We start from the raw sequence: 17,317 nt of genomic DNA, 5'->3' as shown, positions 1-17,317 counted from the left end.
ATCCTGGATTACGCTTATAGTGTTTTCAGACTTTGCTACTCATAAAACTAAACTGAATTAATAATTGATTAATCAATCAGTTGAGAAGAAAACGATGAATTTATAACCTTCGTATATTTTCAGGATGCCCAGAAAGATTTTTCATTTCATCCGATGTATCGAATATTGCGATGAAGGGTTATTTTGTCAGATGAAATCCCCCATTTCCCTGATTCATCCTTGTCGATCGGTAATCAATTGATGCCATCATCCTTGAATTAACACCTCGCCGGAAAAGGAATAACAGACATACTGCATATGTCAAGCGATATCCGAACAATAGAATTGGAAAAACCGAACGAAATTCCCTGACGCCCCTGAAAATTTTTATATTCCCATCGTAAACACCTCCTGTTCGCTTCTAGATTTTTGTATCATTCCTATCGACAGTAAAGTCTTGAGCCCACAATGCACGTATCCACTTATTATGCTTGGCCTGTATTCCAGCCTGTTATGAATGTCATAGCTCTAAATCTTCTGGAATAAATCAACGTCTTTCCACGGCTATGCGGGCCTTGCTTCAGAAGAATTCATTATGAGATTCTCTATTTATCGATTCCCCTAGAATTTTCTCAGGAAAGATCAGTCTTTTTGTGAAAATTCCCACACTCCATTGTAATCGAACAAATCCCGATAATTTGACAAAGAAATATACTCACCCCTCTCTGGTCTCTAAGTGCTCTTTAGATTTTTTTAGATTCTCAATTATTTGGTCTGGACATCGCCATCGTGCTGTAGGTAGACGAAACCCTTTTCGAAGACGATGTAAGGTCAGGTACTTGACACTAGACTTGGAGGCGATTAGCATAAGTGCGAAATTTATTGGTTCATATTTGTGAGATTTGGATGTTGGAGATATCTTTTTTGTGCAAGTCGATACTTAGGATAGTTCACAGGCGATAAGAGGGTGACTTATAGGGTGTTAGATAATAATTGTTGAGTGGTCTTTTCATGGGAACATTCGATCCGTGGGAAAAGAAAAACTTGGCAACTATGGAAAAATCCATGACCATTTTTTTTAAAGGTACGTCCATCGGGGGCAGGGAAATGAGTAAACATGAGCCAAATCGTAGAAAAATTAATCAGTAAGTTGCGGGGAGTTGGGGACAACTCAAGAATCGGTTTGGGAAGAAGAGTTTGTTATGGGGAGTTGAGGACAACTCAAGAACGGTTCGGGAAGGCAGTTAGTCACGGAGAGTTCAGAGAAACTCCAGAATCGGACGAGAAGAAGAGTTGGTATCGGAGGTTTGGGAGAAGAGAAGAAGAATTAGGAGCTAGGGGTTAGGAGTAGATCATGGAGATCGTTATTTGATAGGAATTGTAAAATATTACATAAGAAGTAAAAAAACTCAAGGAACTTTTCGGGATAGATGAGTAGTCAATACTCTTAAGGTATATTCTTGTACTTTTCAGTTTTCTGCGAATTTTATCGTCTATTGTTCTTTCATGTGTTTTTGAAGATGACTTATTTATAAAATCAGTGATAACATTAATAGACAGAGCTCTCTTTTCTTCTTTATTCTGCTCTGGCACTCATTCACCGATTATACACTCAACATCCTTTAACAAATTTAAAAGAGGTACTTTGTCAGGATTGAAAGGGGTAATGAACTTAACCCATTTTCTAGTATGGCACCAACTTCTTATGGCAGGGTGACATTAGTTGCGTTATATATCCAATCTTGATTTTCTTTTATCTTGACCATAGACTGTGATGCCGACAGTTTGCTCAGTTTTTTCTAATGAACTAAGTGTTTATTTTGAATCACTCTGTTAAATCTTATGTCTTGTAATCTAATAAAGTTCTGGACGACTATATGTGGGATCAAAATGGACGTTTGTCTCACAATCTCTCTGATCTCTTTACTTTCATTCGTGATATGCTAAAAGGTTATCATTATCTCAGTGTTGAGACATTTTCTCTGGGAGCCAGTAATGATATTGTTCACTTTGTACTTGTATGGATGATCAGACATCAATATCACCTTGTGGATTTGCATTCAAAATTGGCATATAACGTGTTGAAACCTTCAAATTGGAATATCTATGGTCAATTCAAATTAATTATCTTGTGACGAGAAGATTCTTTGAGAAAAAAACTTTAACTGTTTCTCACAAACAAAGTGTTTGGGGACTCTTGTTATAGGGCTTTTTTCTTGAAATGATTCGAGAAATCTATCGTTTTCATTTGTACCTCCAATTTAGGAACACATTCTAGATATACTCAATTGAAAACTGATGTCTTCATAAATAAATTACAATTGGAATAAAACACAAAATGGTACAACACATCCCACATAATTTTTTTATGCGAATAACTGAGTTCAGTTCTTTGATAACTATACTTTTGAAATTTTGTGAAGAGAATGATACAAAAAACCGAAAGCAAATGGTAAGTGTATACCGATGACGAATGCAAAAATTACAGATGGCAAATAAAAGTCCGAGAAAGCGGATAGATAAAGGAAAATAATAAACCTCGGACATAGACGTGCCCGTAGTGCAATAAAAGTACTCATCTTGAAAGCGATAATAAACTCATAAACCGTAAAAGCGTCCGATTTTTCACTACCGTGTCGATTTAGAAGAAAAGTAAAATGAGTATTGGTTCATCTTATGGAAAAATTTTCGTTCTTCGTCTTTGCGAGAATTCGCGATTTGGTAATTTGATTTGGGACTCTTGGGGGGGGGGGGGTAATTACCCCCCAGTAACCCCCCATTTCTACGCCCTTGTAATTGCAGATAGGTGTAGTGATAGGTTTGTGTATATATTTGAAAAATAAACTGACATATTTAAATTGAAGGGCTATTTTTTCATCCTAACAGAAGCCTTTCATCCTTCCTTTTCACATGACGACTCATATATTATAATCAAATCTGAAAACAGAAAAGAAAAGTACCATAAAGAAGTTCTAAATGTTATAGGTTTCATTATATACCACAATAAAAGATGACAATTGGAATCACCCCAATAAATTGAAGGATAAGAAATAATTATATCGAAATTTATAGGCCTAAAAGGGGGTTTGTCATATAAATTACAAAAATTTCTCAAAATTTGAAAGTAAAAAAATACTCCGTGAAACGAGGGGGCGTTATGTAGGTAACGATTTTTTAACATAACTAGCAAGGCCATAAACAGAACTCAATAGGCAATCTATCAATACAAAACCTGCTGAAAATCTTCTTTCACGGAGGTGTTCTTCAGTAGCCATACGGGTTTCTTGAACAACGATCACCACCACGTCAATATCGACAAAAAATAAATCACTCCTGTTCTAGAAATACATTCAATATTCAAGTGAATAATATTAAATCTGCTCCGAAATCGGGAGGGTTTCTTCAACCTGACCGATTCTCCAAGCGATGATTTTTCGAAACCTCAGGTGTACCAGGATCGCTACAAGCCCCTTACATAGCGGAATCATCTCCCATAGATTTTTACTCATTTTATTTCATTAAAGAAACATCACAAAAAATACAAAGTGAATATGACAACTTCTTGACATCAGTCATAATATGAATTTATGTGATTAAAGTTCGACCATTTACCAGTCTTTGATTATTATATGCAAATCGATAACATATTTTTCAACTCCTATCATATAAAAATCTATTTATTTTGCAGGATTTAGAAACGTTTGACCTAGAGGACTTTAAATATAATTCAGTAAACATAACTGCGTTTCGACTTGTAGATGTCGACCACTCTAAAGTGACAGATGCACTGCAAGCCATGGAACGCTTTCAGCCGATCGGACAGTCGATATTGAATGGAAGTGGTTTGATACAGGTGAGGATAGCATTTCTCGTAGAAATATTAGAATATAATAGAGAGTCAAAAAAAAATTAATGAAAACCTTCAGACGAGATTTGGTGTTTTTTTGGTCTACCCAACCAAATATTCGAAATTAGTTTACTGATGAATGTACCTAATCCTGCTGATATTGAGGTGTACTTGTAACTTCTTCTGGAATATATCATAGACTTTGAACTTCGATCCTCATTTGATTGGAAGTGACGTCAATAAAATTATGACGTAAAAGTAGCGGTCATTGCTCGATAAGACTCCAAATATTTATTATTCATGTAAATTTATTTTTTTGTCTTTGAAGAAGTAGGCCTTGTCAAAATATTTTCAATGTTCTAACGAATAAGACAATCATAAAAATATTTTTTGATATTTATTATTCATATGTGGATTTATATTGACCAAAGTCTTGAGTTTATCAAAAACCCTCTTAAATCATAAGTCATCAATTTTTCTGGAATTTTGACTCTCTCCAAACATGTGAATACATTGTATTCATCTACTCCAATCAAATTAAATATTCATTATTCAACTGCTTTTGAGCAATTAATAGTATATGTAAACAAACAACGTGTGTTATAATAATTCACAACTATAAGTCACTCTAATAAATCCGAACACAACGGAATTATTGACGAAGGTGACTCTTTACTTCTGTTCGGTTAGCCAAAAGGAAAAAGCCCTTCATTGAAATTGAGTTGATTAATGTCTCTTCAATAATTTTGACGTCTTCAAATCAAGTAGATACCTAATTGTTGTGAATGTTAGGCTGTAAAAAATATAATTCAGATTGTGTAGATGAATTTTTATATACACCTCCAGAAATAAGACAAGCGGCTAATGCCCGAAGAAAAAATAAGCATATAATCTGATCTGTTAAGTATATGATTATTAGGGATGGATCCCCAACATTTATAGCTTCTATACTTAGATATAATTAAGGAGGTTTCGTTTCACTGCGACCTAATGATCTATTGTGCCAGCTTTTATACTTACCCACTAGCTTTAGAATCATCATTGCATGCAAAGAATTCTTTCCACTTCATCGAAACCTTAAAAACGTATCAAATTCATGAGTCAGACATTCTCGTCGGTTTTGACGTCGTATCTCTCTTCTTCAATATTCCACTCAAAGAATCACTTGAAATACTGGAAACCAAACATCACATACCCCAGTAAACATTGACCTTTATAAACCATTGCATGTCGAGCACGTACTTCCTATTTCAAGGAACATTTTACAAACAAGTAAAAGGTGCCCCCATGGGATCTCCACTTTCTCCAGCCATCACTGATGTCTACATAGAAGATTTTGAAACCAACGGCATCGAAACGTTCCACCTAAAACCTACTTGCTGGCTACGATATGTGGACGATGTCTTCGTCATATGGCCACATGGACCAGAATCTCTCCAAGACTTTTTGATCATCTGAATAACATCAATAGCAACATCAAATTCACATTGGAAGTTGAGACTAACAAATCACCTCCTTTTCAAGATGTACCGTAAAAATACAAAAATAGTGGATGAACCTTCGTCCATGAAAAGTGGCGATAGTGTTGTTTTCTTGGATTCTGGTGGTTTGCCACAGAAAACAATCTCTGGGGTTGGAAAATAAGTAATTGGGAGAAGATCCAATCGGTGTAACCTCCAGCACCAACCCGTAAAATATGGTACTTTGTTTCTAGATTGGAGAGGTAGGTAACTAAGGCTCATGCTTGATTTTCTTAGAAACATAGAAACTTCAGATTATTCTGTGGAAAAATTAACTCCCACGCGAGATGACGCCAGATTGGAATCCCTGTCACTGTTTCAGTCAAAATTATAAGTGAGGAAACCTGGCCAGAGGGGGTATTTATAAATAGATATTTTTTCTCAAAAGAGGAAAATATACAAGCTCAAAAAACCTAATCATCCACTCAGATAACAAAAGAATAAAAATTTCAGAGGAAATTCTTTCGGTATTTTTCACCAGAATGTTAGGGGATTGAGTTCAAAAACAGAGCATTCAAACGAAACTTAAATATTGTTGGAAGTGATGTACTGTCCGTAACGGAATCATGGCTGAATAATAATATCATATGATAATAATAATAATAATATTTATTAATTCCCAAAAATTACATCAAATAATAAAGAGACATAAAAATGGAATAAGTCAAAAATAACCCAAATTAAGAAATATACACAATGACAAACGAAATCAAACTTATCTCCCACAGAATGACCTGAATTCAGATAAACTGTATGGCTCAGAATTTAATACAAAAAAATATAAATACTACCCTATTCTTCAATGTTGCCAGTCTAGAGTTGACAAAATAATCCCCCTGGTGACATACTGTTACTATTAGCACCCATGGATTTAAATTTAGAACTATGATTGCGGGAATTTGGACAGTTGTTTTCCTTTTTCGAATATTTATTTTAAAACTCGCCGACTATTCGGATACAAATTTTTTAAAAATTAATTTCAGTTTGAGGTAATGAAAAATTTACACTTATGTTTGATACTTGTAATAAGCAAGTTGCAGCTTTGTATATTTCATTATTTCTATTTTAACGTCACCCTTAGAAAAATTCAGTAAGTTCGTTATGTCGACCCAACGTTCTTAGTAGTGTACTACTCAATGCACATCAGTAGTTAAAGGTTAAACAAAATCGTCGTGCTGATTTTCAATTTATGGATAGATAGATAGATAGATAGATAATTTATTGATGCTCCTTTACAAAAATTCATTGTATTGCACACGTCACAGGATTCGATAAAAAATACAACTTCGAAATTATATAAATCATTTCTCATCATTATCAGAATATGAAAATAGTAGAGATAACTTAATAAAGTTATACAATTTTTAAATGATACAGAGTATCATTGTCAAAATATAAAGGCATTACTCAATAAAATAATAACTTCGAAATTATATGGAGCATTTCTCATCAATGTCAGAATATAAAAATAGTTGGAATAACTCAATAAAGTTATACAATTCTTGAATGATACAGAGTATCATTGTCAAAATATAAAATATATATGCATTACTCAATGAAGTAATACGACTATGAATGATATAAAATACCATTCCTCATTACAAACATTACAACACAAAGAATAAATTAATTTGAAAGAGATTAAAATTCAAACTACTGGACAGGAACTCTTGGACACTCCGAAACTAGGCCACCTAACAGTCTTAGGGTACCTACACAAAAAAGTTGCTTTTCTCAAAGGCATGAATGACCTGAATTCACCACAATGCTATGGCTAACCACTTATGTAACACCTTGTAGATATAATTTATTCTTTAACTCAATTTTCAAATAGTATTCCTTCAATGCACCTGCATATTTAAGGAATTGTGTTTATTAATTTTAAACCATTGAAGGACAGCCAGTGATTGGATAGATTTCATTTATGTACAAGGTATTTTGTGACATTAAAGGAATAAGTTTGAGAGTTTCCATAGTGCACCTCGTAGAAAATTAATAGATATCTATACGTTCACTTTGAACTATATTATGATTATATTCAATTGAATTGAATTTTCAGGGAATATAGTAATTAACTGGTTATTATCTATAACATTGAAGTTTGTAAGTTTGTATATACTACTACTATTAAGAGATGCTGATGTCCTCAGGTCATTCACAAACCCTTGGGCAAGAGGCCATCGGGTTTGTTAGTCGTCGTCTTCAGACCTTTTACTCAATGCACCTGATACTTCAATAACTATTGTCGATATATTCGAATGATTCATTTCTTTTTTTTTCATAATAAGGCAATGAGAATTTGTTTGAACCCAATTCAGGTTTGTCTATGCCGTCAATACGATCGAAAAGTTCGATTGAGCCATCGCATTAGCTGCACAAAAGAGAGCATCGATTGATGAATGAATAAATAAATAAATCAAAGTCTTCAGACGCTTTCCATCTCTATCAGATGCCGGGAGGAATAGATGTGAACTGATTTTCTTTTGATTCTATAAAGCGATCCATCATTCACCCCCTTTTCCATCAATTGTCCATCACTTTTCCATAACTTCCGACTGAATTCACTGCAGACTCAGGTTTCATCCTTCAGCATAGGTGACTGATCCGATTTTATAGTTCACCCACTATTCACATCAGAAAACTTTTTACTAGGGCCATTTCGTGAATTTTGTCAACAATGGGACAAACTGATCGATCGATCTATGTAATGGGAGTCCGACTTAAGGGATTTATCCATCTTTCCATCAGAAGTACAGAAATGTTCCAATACCAAAAAAATACTGAGAATTGAGGATTTACTATTTTCTACATCCCAACAAAAGTTAATTAAGTATCAAGAACTGTTTTACCCATCAAATACCCATAAAACTTATATTTCAAGATCGGTACTCCCGTTCATGTTGCTAATAGTATTCTTTGTATATTCCATCATTTTTCTAGATTATTATGGTATCGTATGTCAATGTCGTTGGTAATAGTATACAGGGTGTCCCGGGAAGAATGCGACAAACGGATACGCATGAAATAAGGTCATCATGGAGGTATCAAAACGTTTCAATCGCCTAAGTGCCTTCGTTTGGAATTTACAGGGTGATGTTTATCTAATGAGAGAAATTTAACAGTTCAATAACCTTTTAATTAATCTACCGAATAATTTCAAATTTTGAAGTTTTGTCACCCTTTACTATCGCCTTCCTTCAATATTTCTGAAATCGAATAAATCAGATACGGACTAGGACAATTTTAGACATTTTTTGATTTTTTTTTCGTTTTCGTAACCACAAAGAATTAATTCATAATCAAAATTCTGAAACTCTGCTCAACACCGTCATATAAGGTGATCAATAGGTAAATATTCCCTTTGCGAATGCTTTCTTACTATATTCCTGAAATCAAATTAATCAGACCGGAGTTTTTCTATATTCATGAATATTGGATCACCATGTATAGTATATCCAAAGTCACTTGGAGGAAGCCATAATATTTCAATTATACAAGGGTTGTCCAAGTTTACAGAAATTCCTTTGGATTTTATGAAAATATTGCTAACAATACTCTCAAATAAACCCCGGTATTTAGCAAATCGTCTTGGAAACAAGAATGTCACGATTTGATTGGCTGAAGGTTCCCCGTTCCACTTCGAGGGCATTTTTGCTCACACTCATTGGCTGCATCGATCACTTCTTAATTACTTTCTAATGATTCGCATAGACCAGTGTGGTCCATAGGGGTATTATTGAAATGTATTTTTACATAGTTTTAGTTCGTTGTGTGACTGATGTTTTTAACGATTTCGACTATGATGTTTGGCAAAATTCTATGGCTTATGTAAAAAAAGATGAATATTTCGCAATCGAATCTATTCCTCCATTTACTTTCAAAGTCAGAATTGATATGACGAGTTCTGAAGAAAAATGATTTCGCATCTTGAAGATCTTCATACCACTGAAAAACAAATTTTTGATGAAATACGAAAAGGACTAGGTGAGATTAACCAACAAGTTTTTCATTACATTTTCTGATTTTATCAATGTTATTACTAGTTCGAATAATCATGTGAAATAGTCATATGACCTTGAGGCTCTCTAATTTGCTACGTCAAAATAGCAGCTACGTAGCCAGATCGAAAAATCAATCGAGTATTTTATAGAGAATAGAAATATTTCACCATTTCCTGTCATCAGTCGCGACAGTTTTAATAATAGGTTACTTACCTATTTCTTTGAATACGAAAAATTTAAGAGTTATCGAGGAAAAACTTGAACTAAGGAAATCCCACAATTTCTAACTGAGTGGAGTAGTCTATAATTTCCGGAAAACATAGAAACTAAAACCGAAATTTGAATAACTAAATTTGACATTTCATGAAATGTCATATTTGTAATTGAAAATTTTATTGGTACATGGATTCTCAACCATCTTAACGAACAATTGATTACAATTCATGAAATTTCGACTTTTGAGTTTCTTCCTATGTTTCTGGAAGACATAGACTACTCCATTCAATGAGAAATTGCAGTTTTCCTTAGATCGAGGTTTTCCTCGAGTCCCGGCGGCTCCCGATAATAATAAATTCCCCAAGCGTCTGTGACACGGCACACACAAATATACCAAAGTCACACTGATGGGTCCGGTGTGTGCGCCAGGGACGAAACGCTAAGTTGGCATATGTGAAATCCTACAAATCGTTTGATTTGCCCTAATATTTTTGGAAATAGATAGACATAGAATTTATGATAATTTTTCGAAAAAGTTTGTTTGTTAGAAACTATTCCATTGGAAACATTTTAGTTGCAACTTAATGGAGCTAATGCGCACTAACCAAAAAAAGGGCGCAAATATTCGACTGAGACTTTTGAAAACAGATGGATTGGCAAAATTTTTGAAAACAGAGGAAATGTGGCTTGGCCTCCTCGATCCCTTTATTTGACACCCTTGGATTATTTATTATAGGAAAGTCTATGCGGTACCGACTGACAGTAGGGAGCAACTGCTACAAAGAATTATTGATGTTTGCGATATTATTAAATCTCATCAACCGAATAGGATAGCAAAATCTGTGAAGCGATTATATCAACGAGCTCAAAAATATATTGCAATGGAGGGATACCATTTTGAACAATTCCAGCTGAATTGAAAAGATTTTATTTAGTTTGTTTTTGATTCATTGTTTTCAAATTCAAATATTTTAAATTTGTTCGCTGTTTTTTTTTTTATTTTTTATCCAGTTTGTTGATTGAAAGTTTTCTTGAATCTTGGGAAAAATTTCGGGAAACACATAAAATTTTTATTATGAATTAGTTCTTACTTAGTGATTACGATAACGAAAAAAATCATTATATTAACGTACAGGGTGATCCAATATTCACGAAAAAAGAAAAAGTCTAAAATTTTTCTTGTCCGGATCTGATTTATTCGATTTCAGAAATATTGAAGGAAATACTAAAGGGTGACAAAATTTCAAAATTTGAAATTATTCACTGGATTAATTGAAGAGTTATTTCACTCCTAAATGGAATGTTCATTTCACTCTTCCATTGATCAACCTGTAGGACTGTGCCAAACTGAGATTTTAAATTTTATTATAAATTAATTCTTTGTGATTACGAAAACAGAAAAAAAAATCATAATGTTCCAGGGTCATCCAATATTCACGTAAGTAGAAAATTTTCCTAGGTCAAGTCTGATTTATTCGTTTTCAGAAATATTGAAGGAATGCGATAGTAAAGGGTGACAAAACTTTAATATCTAAAATTATTCGGTCGATTATTTGGAGAGTTATTGAACTGTGAAATTTCACCCTTAAGATGAACATCACCCTGTATATCCCAAACGAAGGCACTCAGTCGATTGAAACCTCTTGATACTAGTCCGTCATGATGACCTTCATTCATGGTATCCGTTTGTCGCATTCTTCCCGGGACACCCTGCATTGTGCATCTTAGCTTTGAGAATTAACAACTTCGATTTTTAAAAAGTTTTATTGAATATTGACGAAGCGGACTATGTAGTTAAAGTCACGGCATTCAGAACAATACTCCCTTAACTAGTACATTTAATGATTAAAGTAAGCTTGTATTCTACTGTTTATGGAATGCCTTCCCGGTATCAGATAAATATGAGCTATTTTGATGCCATATATTTATAATTAATGAAGACATTGGATGATATCAACATGTAGCTCCTCCACGCTTAATAAAAAAAAGTGGAGTTTGACTAGAACTCAAATTTTTGAGCTCAATATCTTCTGAGGGATTATTTTCATTTGGCCTTATATTTGTATATTTATATTTTTTTTTGTGTTGGACTCATCCACTAAAATAACGATAATCATTAGAAGTATCATCATATACTGGGTGACTCTTTGACTTGTACATATATTTTAACAGTAGATTCTTGAGGTTAGGTTAGGTTAGGTTTTTATTTTTGGGCTCAATATCTTCTGAGGGATTATTTTCATTTGGCCTTATATTTGTATATTTATATTTCTTTTTGTGTTGGATTCATCCACTAAAATAACGATAATCATTAGAAGTATCATCATATACTGGGTGACTCTTTGACTTGTAGCATATATTGCATATATTTCAACAGTAGATTCTTGAGGTTAAGAAATAGTTATTTATTATACAAGGAAAAAAAGTATTAGAGCGGAGGTGGACAAAAAACCGAGAGCTAAAATCAAATTTTTTTCCCCTGTATAATAAAGACATAATGTGACAGGAAAAACGACAATTCAATAGGGAAAGAACATATTATTTCAATATATTGAAGTCAGAATGTTATCGATATGAAATTTGAATTTTTAAACTAGTAAGCTGCAATTAGACCTGCGTTGCTAAGGAAAAATTCAAAGTAATCAAATATTGGTCAATTATTTTTGTGATTTAATTAAAAAATCGCGAACTCAGGAATAATTGTTTAGTAGTTATTTTGTTGAATAATATAAAGTTGAAATATGTCTGATTCGAGTTTTCTCTGACTCCACCGGAATTGATAGAAGCAGCGCAAGTAGCGTCACGAAAATTATTTCCAGCTAAATCGCGGAAAATTCACGAATTGAAAATGAAAAAGACATGCATTTCTTTCTCGGAGACAGTGTTATTGCCTTATTTTTCGGAACTGGCACAACAACAAAAGCCATCAACAGTGTGGTCGAATCAGGGCCCCCGCAAGGGACATCAACGCCCGCGTGCGGAACATATTTTGGCGCCCCTTAAAGGGGGGAGGTGGAGAAAAGTACTACTGTATAATCGGAAATTTTTTTTAGAAGTTTTGTTGAGAATTTAGTGTAGAATGGTTGAAAATCTATCAGCAACCTTCATTACCTTAAGAACTTTATGGTGTTATTTGTAACATAATACATTTCAAATGTGTTTCAAAACTTAAGCTGTATTCTTCTATAAATTATTCATGAAGGCATTAACATTTGATTAGGATCAATCCAGAAATTGAATGGATGTTTTTCTAGATTTAGCTGCTGCAAATTCTTTTATATTATCAATCAATCAATTTTATCGAGTATCTCTTGCTCTATATCTAAGATTGCCAATCCAGAAAATCTTTCTTAAGACATGGTAGACTTCAAATAGTTTTTAAAAATTTTTAATTCAGTGAATGATCTCTCACTAGAAGCAACAGACACAGGACACAGATAAAGTGAGAAGGATTCTTGAGGAAATACTAAGATTTGATAGAGAAAAAGTTAGATTATTTTCAAAAATATATTGTAGAATTTCAAGAGGATTTTCGGTTCAGATAATGAAAACAATCTTAGGGCTTTTATCTCGTTGAATAAACGAGTCAGTCGTCAGTCTCTTTTTCTCCTGTCATCAGTGAGCTTCTGTTGAAGAGCATGACAGCATTTCAATAGATATTTGTCATTTAATTTAAGAATATCACAAATAAAACAAAAAACGTTAACGTTATCTAATATTTAAGGAACTTAGTGTTTGATCAATTATTTTCTAAAAGAAATTTATTTTAAAAGCGATTTTTGGATCTTCCGTCTGTTCATAATCGAACAATTTTGGTTTATACTTTCGTCTATATAATGGAGAAAAACCTTGATCTATCTCAAGAACAGCCGCTAGTTTTCCAGCTCCCGCAAGTTTTTCCTCGAGAACATTATAATCCCTATAATTTTTGAAATGATCAACTAAATTCTTCAAATGGTTTTGACACACTTTAATGTCAATCGCTACACTTTGCATCATGTTGCTTACAATATTAATCTGGAATGAAACATCATAAGAAATTATGATACTTCAAATAAATTCAAAAGAATGAATATTTAATAAAAGAGAACCTGCTTTATGTCTAGTTTTTATGTTGAAAGTATCATTTTCTGCTATTTCTAAAAGGCTATCACATATTTGAATAAAATGAAACTTCAGCATCAATTCTACTTGACTATCTAGTATCACTTAGGGGTTTTAGACGTAACTGAGGATCATGCTTTTTATAACATTCCAATTTTTTTGTGGATGAAGAGAAATATATATATATATAAAGTTCTTTTACAATATCAAAAGAGTCCACTGTTTTATTTGAAACCTTAGCAGCATCATTTTCAGTTAAATTTAAGCTGTGTGCAGCACATAGCGCAAAAAATGCCCGAGTATGCGTTTTTGTAAACCAATATCTGGCTATTTCATGCCGATTGCGACGTTCGGAAACTTGTATGAATTGCAAGAAAGAAGTTTGGAAAAAAAATTGTTGAGAAATTTGAAAGAATCTTTTTCGAAAACCTTTGGTCCATCGGTTCTTCATGCGGTCTATAAGAGGTTTTGGCGCCCTTTTAGAGTGGCGCGCGGTTGCGGGGGCCCTGGGTCGAATTATTCAATGATTAAAAGTTTGTTACGGTCCAATAATAATGTAGGCATTTCAAAATATTTCAAACTAATTACATTTCTGAAACAAAATGGGAAAGGTTACACGCCCAAGAAAGCTGCGATTTTTACGAGTACACAAATTAGTGATTTTTTAAATAATGCACCCCATGAAGTTTATTCAATGGCCAAGGTTGTTGTTGTATTTGGGATTGCAGGATCTTGTCGAATTTGTGAAATCGGTCAGGTAACATCAGATGATATTGAAGATTTCAGGAAAGTTATTAATTAAACTGAAGCAATAATGAAACTGATGAAATAATGATGTAAACAGGAGATTTGTAGTTACTGAAGAATATATTAAATAAGAAAATTCGTCTATTGTAGCGAATAGTTCAAGGAACATGTCATTCACATTCAATAATTGAACTTTGGATATAAAGGAAATGTAACTAATGTTCAATAAAATATTCTAAAATCAGATATCTTCCGTCTATATTTAGATATATAATAGATATATATTTATATATTTTAGACATATTTTATGTTTATTGTAAATAAATATTATATTATATTATATATACAGGGTGATTCACCGGGATGGCCTATTAGACGTTTATGGAAAACTAATCCTAATTTTGAGCAGAAAATTTGCATATTAGGGTTTGAGACAATGATCTTTCTCACTAAAATATTTTCAGATCTCTACAACTTCTGGTTATACCGGAAACAGACTACTACTTTCTTATTTCGATTGGCTCACCCAGTATATTATTGCATCATTAGGTAGCTTTTTTGATGGCAATTTCGGCAATATGCCATACCTTAGGTAAAAATTCAACAGTTCATGAGTTATTGGGATTCTTATGAAAAAAAAAGGTGGCGATGAGAATTCACATTTTTTTTAACATTTCAGCAGAAAAAGCTTTATTCGATTCCGCAAATACGTAAGATGTAAGACTGTTTTCGGCTTGGACCAAAAATGTACAGGGTCTTTATAAGAGGATCATGAACTTGGACAACTCCAATTCATCAGAACTCAAGATTTTCAAATTAGAACCTATATTTTTTATTATTTCAGTCGATACTACGTCCAAAAATAGTGGAGGTTACTACAGCAAACCCTATACCTAAAATGAATACTTTAAGAGTTATCGGGGAAGAACTCTAAATGAGGAAAAACCGCTATTTATATAAGTAGTAGTCTGCGATTTCCGAAAAACACAGAAAGAAACTAGAATTGATTGAACTTCTGAATTCTAAAATACCCACCAAATTGTCTCCCGAAGATGTTGAGATATGTTTTAGGGTTGGTAAAAAGGTTGCCGATAAAAACAGAGGAATATTTTCGAAACTGGCCAATTACAACATTAAGAATTCCATTTTTTCGAAGAAGAAATTACTTAAAGGCACTGGAATAGAGATAAGGGAAGATCTCACTGAATGAGAGTTGTGATACTGAATGAAGCCATTGGAGCACTTGGATTGAAAAATGTTTGGTCTGTGAACGGAAAGATCTGTGTTAATAAAAATGATAAAGTTGTCGTTGCTAATAACAGAAAAGAATTGAAACGATTACTGAATAATTTCGACTAAATAATAATGAGAGTTTATCTTTTGTTGCTTCATTTCTGGAGTGATATTGAAATGTATAAAATAAATATCAATAAATAAAGAAAATTTTCATCTTGTTTTGATTATGTTGAATTATTTAGACGCGGTCGATCACTAAAGTTTTTGATAATTTTCAGGATATCCAAGTTTGGTCTCACTGCCATATATAATTATTTGTTTAAATATAGAAATTTTATTGCACTTTGGGAGGGTCTGTGATGCAAAACAGGCATTCAGCCTATAGTATTCACTATTCTCCTCTCGAGTGCTTCAATATCATTTAAGAGTTGTGAACAAATTGTACTACTATTTTTGAATAAATTTTGATTTGATTTGATGTTAGGTATCAACTCAATTTGAATATATCAAAATTATTGAAGTGACATTCCTCCCATCAATAACAATAATGGAATCTTCCCTTTCGAACAGGAGCACAGACCCATCTTTTCGGATGTATCATAGTGAGTTAATATAACTTCCGTTGTTTGTTAATAGATACTATTTATTGCTCAAAAGCAGTTGAATTAAGAATATATATACAATAGGAGTTGAGAAAAAAGTTTACAATGTGATTTATTTATGAAAATTCTTTCGCGCATCAAAAATGTCAATGTTTTTCACATTTTAATGATTTAGTCATTGTGACGTTATGATGTTATGAAAAAAGAATTCCTGATGAAACATTCAACAATCAAATCAGGATTCTAGCCCAAGTTTGTTCGATTGTGATTGGCGACACTAAACTTCTCTCCCTCTTGTATTCGGGATCGAGCACAAATGTTTACTTTCCGTTACTTCTATCGATATTCTAAGATTCCAATGCTGAGTACGTCTCCAAATTTTCCTGTTCTCAATAGATATTCTCTGATCTCAATTTGACCTTGAGCTATTGATATTTCCACTCACTAAAAATTTCTTTACTGACCTAGATATACGAGATACCTTGCATATGCATATTTCAGGACTGATAGATATATTTATTGATTGTTTCAGGCGGAACCAGCCCTTATATTCGATTCTGTATACGTTTTTGCAAAAGGTCTCCAAGCAATGGATTCCAGTCATTCAATCAAACCAATGAATCTATCATGTGAAACAGAAAGACCATGGGACGATGGGCTGACACTTTATAATTATATAGATTCAATAGTAAGTATTATTCGAACTACATATTCAATTGAATTTGGCATCATTTCATGCTAATCCTTTATTGCTGTATAATTTTGAAAATTTAAAATGCTAAAAGAATATTTGAATGGTTTCTTGTTTACCAGATTGCCTTAATTGTTCAGAAAGTATTAACCGTTGTTCAGAATATATAGAAACAAAGTAACTACATAGAAATTCATTAAAACATTTCCTTTTCAACTCGTCTATGGTTTTGCATGAAGCAATACATGCCTCCTCTATCTACAGTTAACATTCCAGTTTCCTTTAATCAGATTCCTAAGAAAAGTAGTTTGCCTACGAAACGGCATCTATATAAGATACAGTATATCCAAAGTCACTTGAACTATTCCATAAAA

General features: G+C 33.1%; 1 protein-coding gene across 3 annotated transcripts in view; it reads left to right on the top strand.

Annotated features, from left to right (window-relative positions):
• The window catches only part of LOC123672345 (glutamate receptor ionotropic, kainate 2), a 730,109-nt gene that overhangs the window by 586,431 nt on the left and 126,361 nt on the right, over positions 1-17,317 (top strand). For all 3 annotated transcript variants that reach the window (XM_045606425.1, XM_045606423.1, XM_045606424.1), the window contains exons 7-8: positions 3,668-3,832; positions 16,785-16,940. In XM_045606425.1, coding sequence (XP_045462381.1) covers positions 3,668-3,832; positions 16,785-16,940 — 321 coding nt within the window. The remainder of the gene's footprint in view (positions 1-3,667; positions 3,833-16,784; positions 16,941-17,317) is intronic.

The sequence above is a fragment of the Harmonia axyridis genome, chromosome 2 (genome assembly GCF_914767665.1).
Source record: "Harmonia axyridis chromosome 2, icHarAxyr1.1, whole genome shotgun sequence".
In the NCBI taxonomy this organism is placed as follows: Eukaryota; Metazoa; Arthropoda; class Insecta; order Coleoptera; family Coccinellidae; genus Harmonia; species Harmonia axyridis.
This window is presented reverse-complemented; position numbering and strand designations above follow the sequence as displayed.